Below are 16,762 nucleotides of genomic sequence, written 5' to 3' on the forward strand. Positions count from 1 at the left end.
TTGTTTCTTTGTATTATTTTCTCAATGGATAAAGCCCCTAAAAATTGCAAATATAACGTGAAACATAATGGTAGTACGCAACAACATAGTATGTAGCATGAAGGAATATCAATAGAAAAATTATTCCAGTTAGTGGAGTTATTTAGTGGAGGGGTTCCTCCACTAAATAAAATATAAATCTTAAACTTCATAGTATTGAAAGTTAATACTTAATTTGTGTAAGTGTTAAAAGTCTTAAGAGTAGTGTTGGGTTAGTGGCTTCAGCGTGCGACTCTCATTCCTGGATTAATGGGCTTTCTGTCTGTGTGCGCATATATTATTCGATCGACAGTTGAAGGTAGAAGAAGAATCGAGAAGAAATTGCCTTTGACCCAAAAAGTCGATGGTGTGTGTCAGGCACAGGACGCTGATCACCTACTTGCTTATTAGATTGACAAATGATCATGAATCAGATACAGAAATCAAAGGCCCAGACCTAAAAAAGGTTGTAGCGCCATTGACTTTTTCAAAAGTCGATGCAAAGAGATTAATTATAGGTACATGTTCCTGTGAGATGACTGCCCTTTATGGGCGTCCTGAAGGCTTATTTGCCGCATTTTTTAAAAACAATACAAAGGCGCTCGGCCTTGGATTTCCGTATTTCTCATGATTATATTTTTCTTAATTGGCAAATATCCGGCTCGTTGACTTTTGAGTCGAAGGTACAGCACGGAGGTTTCTTCGAGGTATTTTCCTTCGCATAATTAAAAAAAATGCTGCACAGTAATCTTTCTTCTCTAATTCTGCATGAATTAAGGCAGTACATTTCTTATACAACTTAGGTATAACGACCAACCAGGCTCCAAAAGATAAACCAATTCTTATATGGAAATTATTGTATTAGTTTTTATAACAAACCCCAAAACGAAATTAGAGAATTATCACTGAATAAATTCAAGACTCTTGTTAAACGTATATTAATAAATAAAGCTTTATAAATATTTGACGATTATGTAAATGACCCTAGTCATTGGGATTGGTTTGTTCCAGTTCAAACAATTTGTTTGACTCAAAACTTGGCGATTAAAGAGAGTGATTCGTCACTCGTCCGGAGTTTTTTGCCAGTTCTTTTTGCCCGCCCTACGCCCTTGACTTGCGAACTGGTAGTCAATGTAAATTTAGCATCAATTTAATATCTTTTCTGTTGACGTTTATCAGTTATTTTGAGTTCGATTTTAACCGCCGGAATTACCCAAAAAAGCGACACGTTGACATCTGTTTCATTGTTAGTAGTGTGTAGGTGTTTACATTTTGTACCTGATAGTTTTAGAATTAACGGCAACCATGCCCTGCAATGTTTCTATTAAGCACATGACTGAATCGCATTTATGCACACTGTTAATACTATAGAGGCAAATGAACAATTGAATTCTGGTTTAGACTATCTAATCACATGTACACATGTATCTAATAACTAATTAATCCAAAGATTTCCCAGATAACCCTATTTTTTTAGAATAATATTTATATCAATCACGTTTTATTTATCTGTGAATTATAACGGATTAAGATAATCAGAAATTTTACAAAAATATAAATTTAATTTAATATAATAACAGATAGAAAACAAATATGTTGCGTTACGCGATCTGCTTAATTGTTTTTGGTGTTGTTCTCGCTAAATATGAGTTGTATGAAGGGTAAGTTTAGTCTTCTATTAGTAGTACACAGGTGCTAATTAAAGATTTAATGCTATGGCCTGGTAGATACCCGTGAAAGCTGGTGCTTTTCTCGCTCAACGAGAAAATGCTGCCAGCGTTAAATATAAAATATAATATTTACTTTTCAAAGATCAGTACAGCTGAAAGTATTTCTTAACTTTTTAATATAGTATACGGTTGAATTCGTCATGGCATTATGTACATGAAAGAAACTACTATTAAAAATACAAAATATTCATCACACTCTCTAAGCTGATTATTCTAATAATTCCTTTATTAAAGCAGTGGTACTACAACAATAGGTGGCCGCAGATATCTCTTGGTTTCTCTGTTTTCATAATTTTATTTTCTTAATGGGCCTGACACATGCCGTAGAAGGTAAGGTAAGGGCTTCACGATGTTTGAGGTGCCAAAGGTGACTGCCGCTGCTCATTAATCTCTCTCTCTCTTCAGTCGTTAGCAAGGAAACATCAGCGGACTATCTGTTTTCACCGCTTTCCGTCCAGCGCCTCTCTTATATGTATCTCAGTGTATGACGGTGAGCCTTCACTTGATCGGTTCATCGAATTGGTAAACGGCCACGTGGTCTTTTGCCTTCTGTGTTACCAAATTCGTATACGATCAGTTTCTCTTAGTTCCCATCGCCTCTGGGCATTGCATGGGCATATTAAAATATAATTCGCTGACAGCATATGTCAGACAGGTGAGTCCGTATACTGAGTTGTGTCAGGATCGATGTGTTGGTGCACTTCGCAGACCAGGGTATTAGCATTCGCCTCCAGCACCGCTCATTAATATGTTGATACAATTCGATGTTTAACAGTCATATTTCTTTATTGTAGACATGCTGTATATCGTATATCAGTGAAAACTGATAAACAAGCACAGATACTGCACAATTTGGAGGTTGTAAACAGTTTGGACTTCTGGCAGCGGGCAGCGCCGGGCTATGAAGCTATAGTCCTTGTCCCGAAACAACAACGCGCCTTAGTCGAAGCCACACTCCTGTTCCATGGATTGAAGTATTCTATAGAAGTGGAGGATGTTAAGCCGTAAGTATACTATTCCCATATTTCTATAATATCCACGGGTAGATTTTGACACTATATGTAGGTACAAGATGTAGCAATTTTCAAGCATAAGGAGCAGTGTTGGCCTATTCGCATCAGCCTGCGACTCTCATCGGTCGTAGGTTCGATTCCCGTGTGCGCATTTAACATTGGCTCGAACGGTGATGGAAAAACATCGTGAGGAAACCGGCTTGCCTTAGACCCAAAAAGTCGACGGCATGTGTCTGGCACAGAATGCTGATCACCTACTTGCCTATTCGATTAACAAATGATCATGAAACAGATACAGAAATCTGAGGCCCAGACCTAAAAAGCTTGTGGATTTTTTTTCAATAAGGCGTTAGGTTGACATGGTCTGTTCCTTTGGTTAGTATTTTCAAAAAAAAATTGGTACCATGGAAAGTATTTCGGGTAGCGGATAGGGTCTACAATAGTTCCCAACTTTTTTTACTGTGTTCCTTAGCCTTTCCAAAATTCTTATGCCCCAGAAAACACACTAAACAGAAAAGTCAACAAATCTTAACTGTATATATACTGATATGTATATATTTAGAAATCTGACTGGAAATAAACGGGCTTAATTATTATTGTATTCAGAGTCATGATCTAGCGCTAATATATACCCCTATATCAAAATCTTATTGGATTTTTAAGGGAGTCATGTTTTTCTCTAAGGCCCCTTTCTAAATCTTACTCTAAGACCCATACCTGACAACAGACAGTCGCCTTAATAAAGTGTTTTTTTACTGAATTTTTCTCGTTTATGATTGTCATTGTAGATCAAAAACTAGCATCAAAGCGACATAAAAGTAAAGAAGGAGAGTACATTTTATCTCCTGAATTCGTTACGAAATTCACTTTATTCATGATACTTCAGTTAACATCAACACACAGATTAATAACAACAGTTGGAATATTCAACAACGTGATTTGATTTCTTGAACTTTATTTTTTACGTTTTGTAAAAATAAATATATAAGCATATTTTCTTCTTCGTTTTCCTATTAAATATTTTTCAATCTCTTTCGCAGAACCGGCCTGGGTTCTTACCGTGCTATGCCTAGAATGTGTCAGTTAGCTAATAAATTTACCCCAGATATGTATCAATTCCACCTTTCTGACTCACTGGTTTTATAATCTCATATTTATTGATTATAATAACTTTAAGATACTAATACTTATTAAGTATAAAGCATACTGGTTGGGTTTATAAGTAGTTTTTATTGTTATTTTTGTGTATTCTTATTATTGCAATACTTTTTAAAATAAATAAAGCGTATTTATCACTTTAAAAAGTTCAGAATACTAACAATGTACTAATTTAAACGTTTATGGTGTAACCTTTTTAATATGAAATAGACGTAAATTTTAATAATTATAATAAAACAAACCTTTTATGGTTTACCTAAACCTACTATTTTAATGTCCATTTCCGCCTCGAGATCTTCATTACTGCTTTGAGGTTTTGCTTGTAATGTCAATGATGTCCAAAAAATATGTTTCTTCCTTTTTTAGGTGTTAACACGGATTATGTAAATACTTTAGTCTTGAGATTTAATATTTTGAAATTGGAGTTTTAGTTCGCACCAACGGATTGTAACAATCTGTGGACAGTTTAAATTCAAGACTGCTCCGTCTTAAGTGAATTAAGCGAAAGGTTCGTTTAATTTGTACAAAGAAGTGAAGCGATTAATTTATCTTGGTTCGACCTTGCGATTCATACAGATTTGTTTTGTTTTTTAATAGTTTTTTGCATGTGTCTCGTTTGTTGGCCAAATTTCGTACTTCAATAGTGAAAACTGGTGAAATTCAAACAGTATTTTTTGGTTATAATCACAAACAGATAAATAGTCTCCCACAGACTATGATTTTTACCGACTTACAAAAACTGATGAGGAGTTCGAATTTGGTTTTTTGTATATTCAAAGATACCTAGATCATCCGTCTAGCGAAATATCTGAGTGATCGAGCTGCCCTGGATTTGTAGCAAGTAGATCTCATAGGAGGAGTTTGGTAATCAGATTGACAGCTTTCACCATATTAACTGACACGTATTTACTACAAATCGTGCCAAGCGTTGGGTTTATGTTTCTTTTAAGTTAATTTTATAGTTTTTTATAGAACAGGGGGCAAACGCGCAGGAGGTTCACCTGATGTTAAGTGATAGCGCCGCCCATGGACACTCTCAATGCCAGAGGGCTGGCGAGTGCGTTGCCGGCCTTTTAAGTGTCGGTTATAGATATTTTAAAATAGTGACAAATTGTGTCTTGTCTAAATAAAAAAAACATTTTCAGTAATAAACAATATATTATTTTGATGTTTTTAAGGTATTTGGACGCTGAACACGAAAAGCTTAGCAAATTCGCTGTGAACAGCAGGTCTGCACCAGACAGTGGAAGCTTGACCTTTGATAAGATTCATACTTTAGAAGAGGTAAGGTGAAAAGTGAAATAGAAGAATTTCGTTATTTTTAATAATTATGTTTATTGAATATTATACAGTTACCCTGCATTATTTACTCTGCGATTTGGATAAAAATACGCACATGAATGGTTGCTGGTCTTACCTCACTGGAATTGTAGTTTGCAGCAGTCTGTGGCAGTAACACAAACAAAAATATGGAGCCAGTTTTAAAATATATGTTTAATTAAAAACAAATCAATTCGTTCGATACTAATTCGTTCAAGTACAGCACCAGCTCTGGGATCACCAGTATCATCTACCAGGGGCCAATATCAAATTTATAATTAAATATTAAAAAGTCTAAAGCCCATTATAGTAGCTTTGATGTTACAATTAGTCGAGCCCAATATCAATTGAATCACATTGTACTTATTTATATAAATGTTGAGTCCAATTTCCGGACGTTCATTAATATGTCTGGAATGGAAGCTTTGTTGCAGATTGTGCATAAAATTGTGATGAATAATGATTCATGTCTATTTTTACACTGAATGAGAATAAATTTGAGAATACAAACGTGTTTACGTGTTTACATAGACGTGCTCCCCTACTTGTGCCTATCTAAGAGCCTTTCAAAATCGTCATAGTAATTGTTTTGTCTTTTTATGTATGTACTATAAATTGCTGTTCACATTATCGTGCCTATTATTGTTTTATTTGTATTTTAAGTTGTGTTAGTCATAGTTTTAGAAAAAAATATTTTCTTTATAAAATTTAAAGACACTAACTTTTATATATTTTTTAAATATCTTGTATTTGTGATGTGTCTGTATTTTTTTCTTATTGACAATAAACTTGGTATAGTAGATTTTTATTTTATTTTCCCTTGCTATTGTGTCCAGGGACTATTTTTCATCTTTTACATTTTTACTAAAAATAAATATAAATTAAAATCATACTTATTCGAATTACCGGTAAATTATCGGTAGTTGCTGATGAGTGCTGTAAAGCAATGAATACTATTGATTTAAAGATATATTATTTCCGTCAATTAAAACTAAATTTTGTTCCAAAACTATATTCTCCTTATAGGTCGAAGAGTACCTTCAAGCATTGACAGTGAGATTTCCAACACTCGTCACTTTAGTAACAGCGGGGCAAAGCTTCGAAAATCGACCCATCCGGTACCTTAAGATCTCGACTACCAACTTCCAGGTGAGGCAAACCACGTACTTTCTTAGAGACATAATAATATCATCGTTTAATCTTCGATGTCTGACAACAATGATTTTCATAATTATCGTACTTATCAGCGGCTCCGCAACCGTTTTAGGAGTGAGATTTCTGTATCTTTCATGATTATTTGTCAAGCTAATAGGCAAGCAGGTGACCAGTCTTCTGTAACTGATACACGCCGTCGACAGATTTTTGTGTCTAAGGCAAGCCGGTTTCCTCACGATGTTTTCCTTCACAGTTCGTGCATATGCAAACATATTAGTAACAGTTATTAGTAATTATGCACATAAAAAGAAAATAATAAATAAAAATAATTTTGCCAAATAAATTATTATCGTCTTTTGTTAACATAGCTTGAACACATTGAAAGAAAACACTTATTTACCGGATTAAAGCTCGGTCACAGTGATCACGAACGCTTTAAAGCAAGCGAAACGTCGGAAAAAATTGTAAAATTATGTAAAATAATTATAAGTTTATAATAATACATAGCTTCAATCCGGTAAAAAAGTGTTTTCTTTCAAATTATTATCTTTATAAAGCTAATGTAACTAATGTTTTTTAGTTGAAGATTTCTTTTAAAATCGATTATTAAATAGTTTTATAATTCCAGGATATCAAGAAGCCAGTAGTATTCATCCAATCGTTACTACACGCCCGTGAATGGGTGACTCTGCCAGCCAGTCTTTACGCCATCCAGAAACTTGTTACTGATATAACTGATGGCGATCTGGTGAACCAAATTGATTGGATAATACTGCCAGTTGCCAATCCTGATGGATATGTTGCTTCTCATGGAGAAGTATGTTACAGATTATTTAGTTATTATTAAATTGGTTTTGATTTTGGTTCGCAGCTCCTTCTTGAGTATGATCTGAAATAGTTGTAGTCATCTGTAAATATTACTAAAAACAAGTAACTCTAAATCAAATTTAAAAAGAGAACGCTCATTTAAGGTATACATTATCTCGTAATAAATAATAACATTCGAGTGGGGTTTAGGATTAATAGGCCATGGTATCTGTGATTAAATAAATAAGACCACAACAACATATTCCAATTGATATATTTACGTTTTGTCTTGTATTGTGGTGTGTAATTTGCCAGAAGTGGATTTAGTGTTATACCAAAATCAAAAGTTGGAATTTATAATATAATAAAAGCAATAATAATAAATTATTACTGGATTTGTATTTTCCATCCATTCCGTTCCATAGAGTTAAAAAGCAATAAGAAAAATTATATATTCTTTGATTTACTTTTAGGAAAGGTTCTGGCGTAAGAACCGAGCCACCGGCTACATTCCCCTCGACATTTGTACCGGCGTAGATCTAAATAGGAACTTTGACTACAATTGGGGTCGGTGGTCCAGCGACCTCGTCTGCACCGAAGTCTTCCACGGTAGAAGCGCATTCTCCGAACCAGAAACCCAAGCTGTCAAAACCGTCTTTGACCAATACAGCAACCGAACCCAGCTGTTCATAGACCTTCACAGTTATGGCAGCATGATCCTCTACGGTTACGGCTCAGAAGAATTACCACCAAATGCCTTGACTCTTCATCTTGCCGGTGTGAATATGGCGCAAGCTATTGATGCGGTTAAAGTTGCCCATAACAGAGAATATAGAGTGGGAAATTCAGCTATGATTATGTACAAGAGTTCGGGTACCACCAACGACTACGCCCAGTCTATTGGCATTCCTCTATCTTACACCTTTGAGCTTCCAGCTTCCAGAATAGGCTTTCACGTTCTAGGCTTCCTCGTGGACCCTGAGTTTATTGAACAAGCTGGAATCGAAACTTGGGAGGGTATTAAAACTGGAGCTAGATTCGTGCTCAGAAACTAATCGTATTGTAATTAGGGATTTCCTTATCAAATTTATTAAATTATATCAATGAAATATGATGATTTTGATGACTTTTATTTCTCCGGTACAGATACCGGCGAACTTCTTGAGTATTAAACAAGGTAGTGGGGGACAGTTTGCGCATCGTCACAGCGCGGGACACAAATATTACGAGATCCGTCTGCAGGATTAGTGCACTTATTTGCTAAAAAACATTTTTTTATGTATATTTATAATTCGGAGAATGTATATCTACCAAGTTGCCTATCAAAATTTGGCCGCTAATATTTTTAATTGATTTTTGGGAAAACATTTCGTTCACTTGTTATATAGAATATCGTCTACATCACGCCAATTTACATGAAGATTTTATAAAATCACGGATGCCGTGTAAACAGGAAAGCTATTTTTTTCTATTAATTATCGTATTTGAGTGCCTAGTTAAATCTGGCCCCAAATAAGGGTTACCTGCTGTTAAAGATGATAAGTATTTAAGGTAGAGTGAAAGAGAGTTACCGCATAATATCATTTGTCAGACGAGGATAGCGAATGCCGTCTGTGCGATGCTATTAAGCCATTTCGCATGCGTTGAATGTTAGTGTTCTCAAGAACCGGGGAGTAACAGAGTAAATAAATAGGTACTCTAAAAAAATTGCAATTTGGTAGATATACGTTCTCCTAATTATGAATAAACAATTTGGTTTCCTATCCTGCATATTACTAATCCTGCAACCGGATCTTAGACCAAAATATTAATTACCAATCACGCGATCGACACGTTAGTCTCCCCCCACCCCCTCTCAGTAATACGTAAAAATTGCTTCTGCGCAGGCAAGGACATTTGTTCAAGATGTTTGCCTGTATCTATATCATGTGTTAAAATGCTGATTTTATTATATAACAAATAGATCAGATTTTATAAATTCTTTATAGCTTCATGACACTCAACTTATATTGCTTAACTTTAAATAACGCCAACGGTGTATGCTGGTACATTTTCGTTAAGCGAGGAAAGCAAACGGTACTATCTACTAGGCACCAACTTAAATATTTAATTAGCTATGCACTTAAACCCCACGGCCCAAGAGTGTCTAAGGGAACAAAATGACGTTGGAGGAGTCTTTTGTAATTTTTAAATAATAATCTTAACTTTGTAACTAAATTGTACTTGTTGCAAACAAACGGACAAAATATACATTTTAAATTACAAGAAAATATTTATTGTTGAAACATAAACCACTTTGCTAGTATATACTGATAAATATTATTGATAATGCTTCGATCGTGAAATTTATGACTAGCACCTGAAAAACTTATAATTTTGACAATTTAAAGATTATTAAAATATATTATCACGGGATTATGATTATATGATAAATGTTTAACAGTGAAAGAACAATAATATATACTATGTATCAGTAGACAAGAAACAAAAATGTTGTATATTATTTTAGTATTGTGTATTGTGTTATGTGTTTCTGGAAAACATGAAGAGTATAAGGGGTGAGTGAGAATTAATTTTCTTAAAAGAAACCTACATCTGGCAGGACGGCAATGTAGCTCTACGCCTTCCACTTGCAGGCATTCATCTGTGGTGGTCGGAAGTTCCCTGATCGTCCTCTATACTTAATTTAGAATAAATAACTATTGAGTTATCTAAAGAATTTTATCAAGATTAGAAAATAATAGAGGGAAGCAATTCTTAAAAGGCCGGCAACGCACTCACGAGCCCTCCGGCATTGTCAGTGTCCATGTGTGGCGATATCACTTAACATCAGGTGAGCCTCCTGCCTGTTTGCATCTGGTCTGTAAAAAATACACAGATTAGTGATTTAAATTATCTCGAATGGTATATTAACACTCCGTTATCTATGACCTGATTGAGATGTCTACAAATTATGATTAGTTAACGACTGATTTACGGGAGTATGGGAAGACTATTTTTTGCCTAAATATACTTCTATTGAATAGCTCGTAAATACATGATTTTAACTTCTGTTGTTATTTATTTTAGATATCAAGTATATAACATACACTTAAAGACAGCAGAACAGCAGAAAAACCTTCACCTACTAAAGAGTGATGGAATAGACTTTTGGAAGAAGCCATCTCAGAAATATGGAGTTGTGGGCAAGGCTATGGTCCCGTCGTCACATAGAACGTGGTTTGAAGACAAATTAAAGGAACTAGGAGTAGAGAAGCAGATTGCCATTAACGACGTTTTTGAGTGAGTATCTATATCGTTAATAAAATTATGTTTATTATATATTTCACAATAGTAAGTAGTAAGTAGAATTATTACTTAAGTAACACTTTGTATTGTTTATATCTATCATTTCGAGATCAGAAGGTATAGTGTATTTTTTACATAATCCATCCTATTTAAAAAATGTTCCACAACTGAGCGTTAATTAGTGCAGTTTTTGGAACGCACCACCACTATGTGAAACCAGCCTACAGAAATTTCCGTGCCAATTTGACTTATGGTCCTTCAACAAAAGAGCGTACGAATTCTTAACCTATTATATAAAAATAAATTAACTAATATAAGCCTGTTGGTGTGTGGAGTACTGCAGTCACCTCTGGTCCGGTGCTGCTAGTGTCATCTTGGGTGGAGAGGCGAGCAAAGTTAGTTATAATGGAAGATTGAATCTCAACACTTAAGTCTTGACTATTACCTTTCTATTAGTCTTCTGCCTTTCAGTCTTCTATAGCTCTGCGGAGATTGCTCCTTGTCAGTTAGGAGTCAGGTAGTTCACACTCCCTTATTCCCTTTCAAACTACACGTTATTGTCGTTCTCAAGTGTTGCACCAGACGATATGGATCCTTTTGAAAACAGTGAAGGAAAGAAACGCCTTGCACCCTTTAATCTTCTCTACATACGTTTATTCAAGTGGCTGCTAAATAGGCATCTCCTGGACAGACGTTTTACTTAAGATAAATCAGGTGGGATTGTGGCCGGACTATGAAGTTCAAAAAATGTTCGATGTCGAAAAAGGTTCGGAAAGTTCTTTAGCAACGTAGTTAAAGAGCATTGCAAACCATATCTAAACTAATTTATGTTTATCAATAAAAATACATTAGTTTCTAAATATATAATTTTAAATGGTACATTGACAATTACAGGTACTTATCGGAAACAGAAGAAGAGTTCAGAAATGCCAATACATCGTTCGACTTTGACGGATACTATAGATATGATAAGGTTAATATTTAATTTAATAAAGGCGAAATATAATATTTTATGTTTTATAAGATAAAAACAAAAAACAATTCACTTTATTAATATAGGGTTTTCTAGTTGAAAAAGCAAAGAGGAAATATCAATAAAATTTTTAAAAATTAAAGGGCCGGCAACGCAAGCGCGCCCTATGGCATTGAGAGTGTGTCTATATTATCTCTTAGCATTAAGTGAGCCTCCTGGTCGTTTGCCCTCTGTTCTATAAAAAAAATGTAAAATACGAAAACGACAAATTCTTATATTCCGTCTTATTTATTTTATTATTAACACTTCATTACATTACAATATAAAATTTGAACACAATTAAATGAAAAGGAGGGCAACTGGCGGCCTTGTCGCTTTCGAGCGATATCTTCCTTTATATAGTTATAAAGAAGAAACTTAACAGGAACAAAAAATAAATTAAACTGATACTGGGATACATGAAAAACAGAAAGTAAAAACTGCACACGTATTAATTATTTAAGTTCCCCACATAACGCTATATCTAGAGTATATGTTACAAGCTTATCTAAAATATATAACAATTATGATAAACATACATTTTGCAAAAAACTAAAGAGTACATCAACATTAGCTATAGATAGACACTTTCAATGCTTTTTTTTTAAATTCATCAACCTACTGCCAAATATATCTCCGGATAAGTACTGTTTATATTGATCTATTAGTTATGTAATACATTGCTACATGCTACATCAGTATAATTTCATGGAACGAAATTGAAGCAGTAACTTATAAGTTTCGAATACTTCTACCCGATATTTGTTTAATAACCTAGAGTATGCAAGCTAGTCTGACGGATTCCTGCATCTATCATATGCATTTTCTTTATGATGATTTCAGTCTTCTGAGCATGAAACGTCATCTACAAATATATCTAAAAATTGGCTAGCTTAACCACCAGGCTAAAATTATTAATTTAATTAATTTCTGTTATTTCCAGATCATAGACTACATGAAAGCAATTGAACGCTCATACGAAAACTCGACTGATATAGATGTTAAACTAGTAGAAAATGGGACAACTGACGAAGGTAGACCTCTCGTCTATTTCAAAATAGGCAATCCAACTCGAAACAATCCAGTGGTTATCATAGAAGCTGGAATAAATCCACGTGAGTGGATAACTGTGCCTGCTGCGCTAAATGTTGTAGACAAAGTGATTCAACAAAGACGGTTCCTGGATGGTTTTGACTGGATCATTATTCCAGTGGTGAATCCAGATGGTTACGAATATACACACACTAATGTAGGTACCATATGGTGTTTTATTCAAATAAATTTTGAAAATACAAAAAATATACATTAGATAATAAAAACTACTATTTAATTTTAGTACAAACAATTAAATCAAAATACATAATAGTTAATTCAAGGTATTAAAATTAAGAATTACCTAGCTAATAAAATGATCCTAACAATTTTTTATTTCTGTTTGATGCATACGTTATGAATGTTTCCGTCATTAAAATTTAAATTAAAATACGCCAGAAAATAAATAATTTTTATTGTACTGTAGTATACAACGACGGGCCACGTAACAGATATAAGTAATTTTTAAATTGAGCAGTGTTGGCCTAGTGGCTTCAGCGTGGCCTAGTGACTCACATCACTGAGGTCGTAGCTTCAATTCCCGGCTGTGCACCAATGGATTTTCTTTCTATGTGCGCATTTAACATTAGCTCGAACGGTGAAGGAAAACATCGTGAGGAAACCGGCTTGCATTAGACCCAAAAAGTTGACGGCGTGCGTCAGGCACAGAAGGCTGATCATCTACTTGCCTATTCGATTAAACAATGATCATGAAACAGATACAGAAATGTGAGGCTCAGACCTAAAAAAGGTTGTAATGCCATTGATTTATTTTATTTAATTTTTAAATAGGATGCTAATCGTTTAAAAATCGGATATTTGATAAAAACAGTAATAAGTTTCAATCTAGTGAAATCACAAAGAATACGCGCGAACTTGACTCGAATGTCAAACCCAATAAGTTTAGACGTAGAGCAGAGAGATCAAGAATTTAATCTCTAAGAATTTCCATTTGCATGCAGTGTTAATAAATATGTATTTAAGTTAGAACATTTATACATAATATTTATTTGAATACATTTCATATCACTTAGCTGAAATATTTATAAAGACGCTAAACTTTAGATTAAAATTTCATGAACAGATCTCTCTTGAACTAGTGAAGATTATGCAAAGTTTCCTCTCAACGGCAGGCTCTTCAACAAAGGCATTTTCAGATTAATTCTACGTAAAAGAAAATAAATTACACGTTTGCTCAATGAAGGATTCTTCCAGGAATCGGCCTAAGAGATTTATATTTTTATGTTTAAATAGATTTTGAATTATTTTCTCTCTTTCGGGGTTTAAAGTTTTCTTATATAATAATATATATTCTCAACATTGAATACGGATTTTGGTGTGCCATAAAACTTTCTTACTACAAAACAACATGGAGTATGAATATCAGCCATAGGCAACTCACCTTCTAAGAAAAAATATTAATGAACATAATGAAATTTGAGGCATTACGATCACTATCGCCACTAAAACTAGTTTTAAACTAATTAATATAAAGTGGCGTTACAACCTTGGGTCAAAGGCATACCTTCGCCGTTTCAGCGATTATTACATGTGTCCATAGACAGAATGTCCATTGGTGCACAGCCGGGGATCTGTCACACTGATCACAATCTCAGGGATGAGGCCATCACTGCTCTTAAATAATAAAATAATAGTTAATATAATAATTTGATAGTAATAAGAAAATATTTTTAGGGAATGAATTATTTTATTTTCTTTCATGATTAGTTTATTGATCAACTAAAATTACAGCTACGTCTTTGGGCGAAAAATCGAAGCGTGCGCAGCAATCTTGGCACCATCTGTCCCGGCGTGAACATCAATCGGAATTTCGACATTGACTGGCAAATATCCGACTCAAGCACAAGCCCGTGCAGCCATTTATACGCTGGTACTGAGGCATTTTCGGAACCGGAAACCAGATTTATCAGATCACTACACATGGAGTACAGTGGACGTTTACAACTATATATTTCCTTGCAAAATACAGGCGGTTTCATTGCCTACCCATGGCAGTATGAACGCGCGGCAAGTGGCATGTTTCGCCAGCACTATCTTCTGGGTACAAAAATGGTGGATGCCATGGGTGGTGACTACAATCTAGACATTGGCTCTTTGGCGTTTGGTGATCGTGCATCTGGAACTAGTACAGATTATCTAACGTTAAATGGTGTGTTATATGCGTTTAATATAGATGTACAAGATCAAGATGTACACGTAGATGATGTAAAAACCGTTGTAGATAAGGTGTGGAGAGGTATAGCAGTTGCAGCTGAAAGCTTTTTAGAATAAAAAATTATGACGTTTCTCTATTTCCTGGTATTCGTTATGTATATTTGTACCACGACTAAACTGTGGTCCATACTAACGTGAAAAATTATTCGTGAACGAACTTATGAACCATGGACGTAATATCTGTGAATGAGATATCAATGTACACTTCTGTATGCGATGTGTATGTTATATGTGTTGAATTTAATGTACTTGATTGATTGTGTTTGTCATATGCCCACCTTTACGATGATATTATTGTTATGAAAAAATGTGTATTTTACGACTTTCTATATTTTGAACTATGCTTGAACTAATAAATGTGTATATTTCTCAAACTTTGATTTTGTTTCCTTTGTAGTTCAAGTGCACCCGCGCTAATTAAAGATTTAAGTTGGCGCCTGGTAGATAGCACCAGTGACCGCAGATATCGTGCTTTTCTTACTTAACGAATAAGTATCGCAATACATCGAGTAAATGCTGCCAGCATTAAACGTACGCTGCTACAGGGCCCAAACTTTTTAAATCTGTTTTAATTTTCTTGTTATTTATTCTTAATTATTTTTATCATTACTATTAATATGTCAAATTTGTAGTTGCTTTTATTATAATCATTATAATGATTTCCCCAATAAATATTCATCATAATTAATTATGTGTAAAGATAAGGCTCCCAGATAAGTAAGTCAAGTATCGGGGCGATTAGAGAATTCAAAGAAATTAAACTGACTTTTAAAGACTTTAGCTGTGATATTCAGCTTTAAACTTTCTGAACTAAACTGTCAAAGTTGAAGTGGTTACTTTTATATAGAAGGGTCAAACCACAGAAATCCCAAGTTTAATTAAGCCTTAGGGCAGACTTCTGCAAAACCCTAGTAAAAAATCTATTTCATTTAAAATATTTATTAATCATAACGATTCCGTGATAATATGTCATTGTAAAGCGTATCACATTTCAAATAATAAATTATGTAATTAATTCGCTGTCTTTTAAGAATGCAATCGGTCTTCTATGCCTGACGTAATTTTGTAGATTTTTAGGTTCCAAGACGTGCTGTTGTAGAATGAATATTAACGGTGCAGATAGAAATAAAAATCTATTGATGCCCGGACGGGATTCGAACGTAATACTTCAGCTTCGCATGTAAGAACCATGATTATTAAACTGTTTCATTAATTATTTATTTAATATTAAAAATCCTCTTGGGTGGTCTTTAATATCAAGTGCAATAAACAAATTACCTTACTTTGATGTGAAAGTGAATGTTTGGGTATTATGAACTATTTAGACTCCCACGTGAGATTCAATAGATATTTTGTATGTTCATATGTTGGTCCACATATTTACTCGGAAACTAAAAGTCATTACAAGATAGAAAATTCCAACTTAGGCAGCAGTCCAAGTTTCAAGTTCATCCAATTGAAATGAAAGACAGGAATTATCTTTAGATTTCTGGAGATAACTTTTTTATACAGTACTGACAGACGTTTAGCCACGATCCCTCCAGATATTAAGTGAAATGCAGCCTATGAATGAATAAGATGCCTATTTAGCCGCCGCTATATGAACATATTATGAGTCATAATAATAATAAGAATAAGAATAAAGATTGAATCAAGGAGTTCCACTGCTTTGCTATTTTTACTAGAAACGAAGATACAAATTGTATAGAACGAGGAGGTAAAACTCTAAAATTCGTTTAGACCTCAATAGCATCCAAGTTGATTTTCGTAGCACCGACCAGAGATGACTGCAGTACTCCTCACAAAAATGAACATTGACCTGTTTATCTGTTATCAGTCATTCGAAGACTGTCTAATATGGTTTTAATACTTTTCTAAATATTCATCACAAATCATGCTTCAATAAAATAAATTAAGAAAAGAAATGTATCAAA

General features: G+C 34.2%; 2 protein-coding genes across 2 annotated transcripts; both read left to right on the plus strand.

Moving 5' to 3' along the window:
• Nucleotides 1-1,576: 1,576 nt before the first annotated feature.
• On the plus strand, nucleotides 1,577-8,319 carry LOC123711831 (carboxypeptidase B-like). Its single transcript, XM_045664658.1, has 6 exons — nucleotides 1,577-1,679; nucleotides 2,543-2,752; nucleotides 5,098-5,203; nucleotides 6,266-6,388; nucleotides 7,023-7,211; nucleotides 7,675-8,319. Exons 1-6 carry the CDS (start codon nucleotides 1,612-1,614, stop codon nucleotides 8,254-8,256), a joined length of 1,278 nt encoding a protein of 425 aa, XP_045520614.1. The 5' UTR covers nucleotides 1,577-1,611; the 3' UTR covers nucleotides 8,257-8,319.
• Nucleotides 8,320-9,617: 1,298 nt separating this feature from the next.
• LOC123711944 (carboxypeptidase B-like) lies at nucleotides 9,618-15,179 on the plus strand. The gene is made up of 5 exons (XM_045664817.1): nucleotides 9,618-9,759; nucleotides 10,271-10,483; nucleotides 11,384-11,462; nucleotides 12,445-12,750; nucleotides 14,346-15,179. Exons 1-5 carry the CDS (start codon nucleotides 9,692-9,694, stop codon nucleotides 14,883-14,885), a joined length of 1,206 nt encoding a protein of 401 aa, XP_045520773.1. The 5' UTR covers nucleotides 9,618-9,691; the 3' UTR covers nucleotides 14,886-15,179.
• The last annotated feature ends 1,583 nt before the right edge of the window (nucleotides 15,180-16,762 follow it).

Source organism: Pieris brassicae, chromosome 7 (genome assembly GCF_905147105.1).
Source record: "Pieris brassicae chromosome 7, ilPieBrab1.1, whole genome shotgun sequence".
Taxonomy (NCBI): Eukaryota; Metazoa; Arthropoda; class Insecta; order Lepidoptera; family Pieridae; genus Pieris; species Pieris brassicae.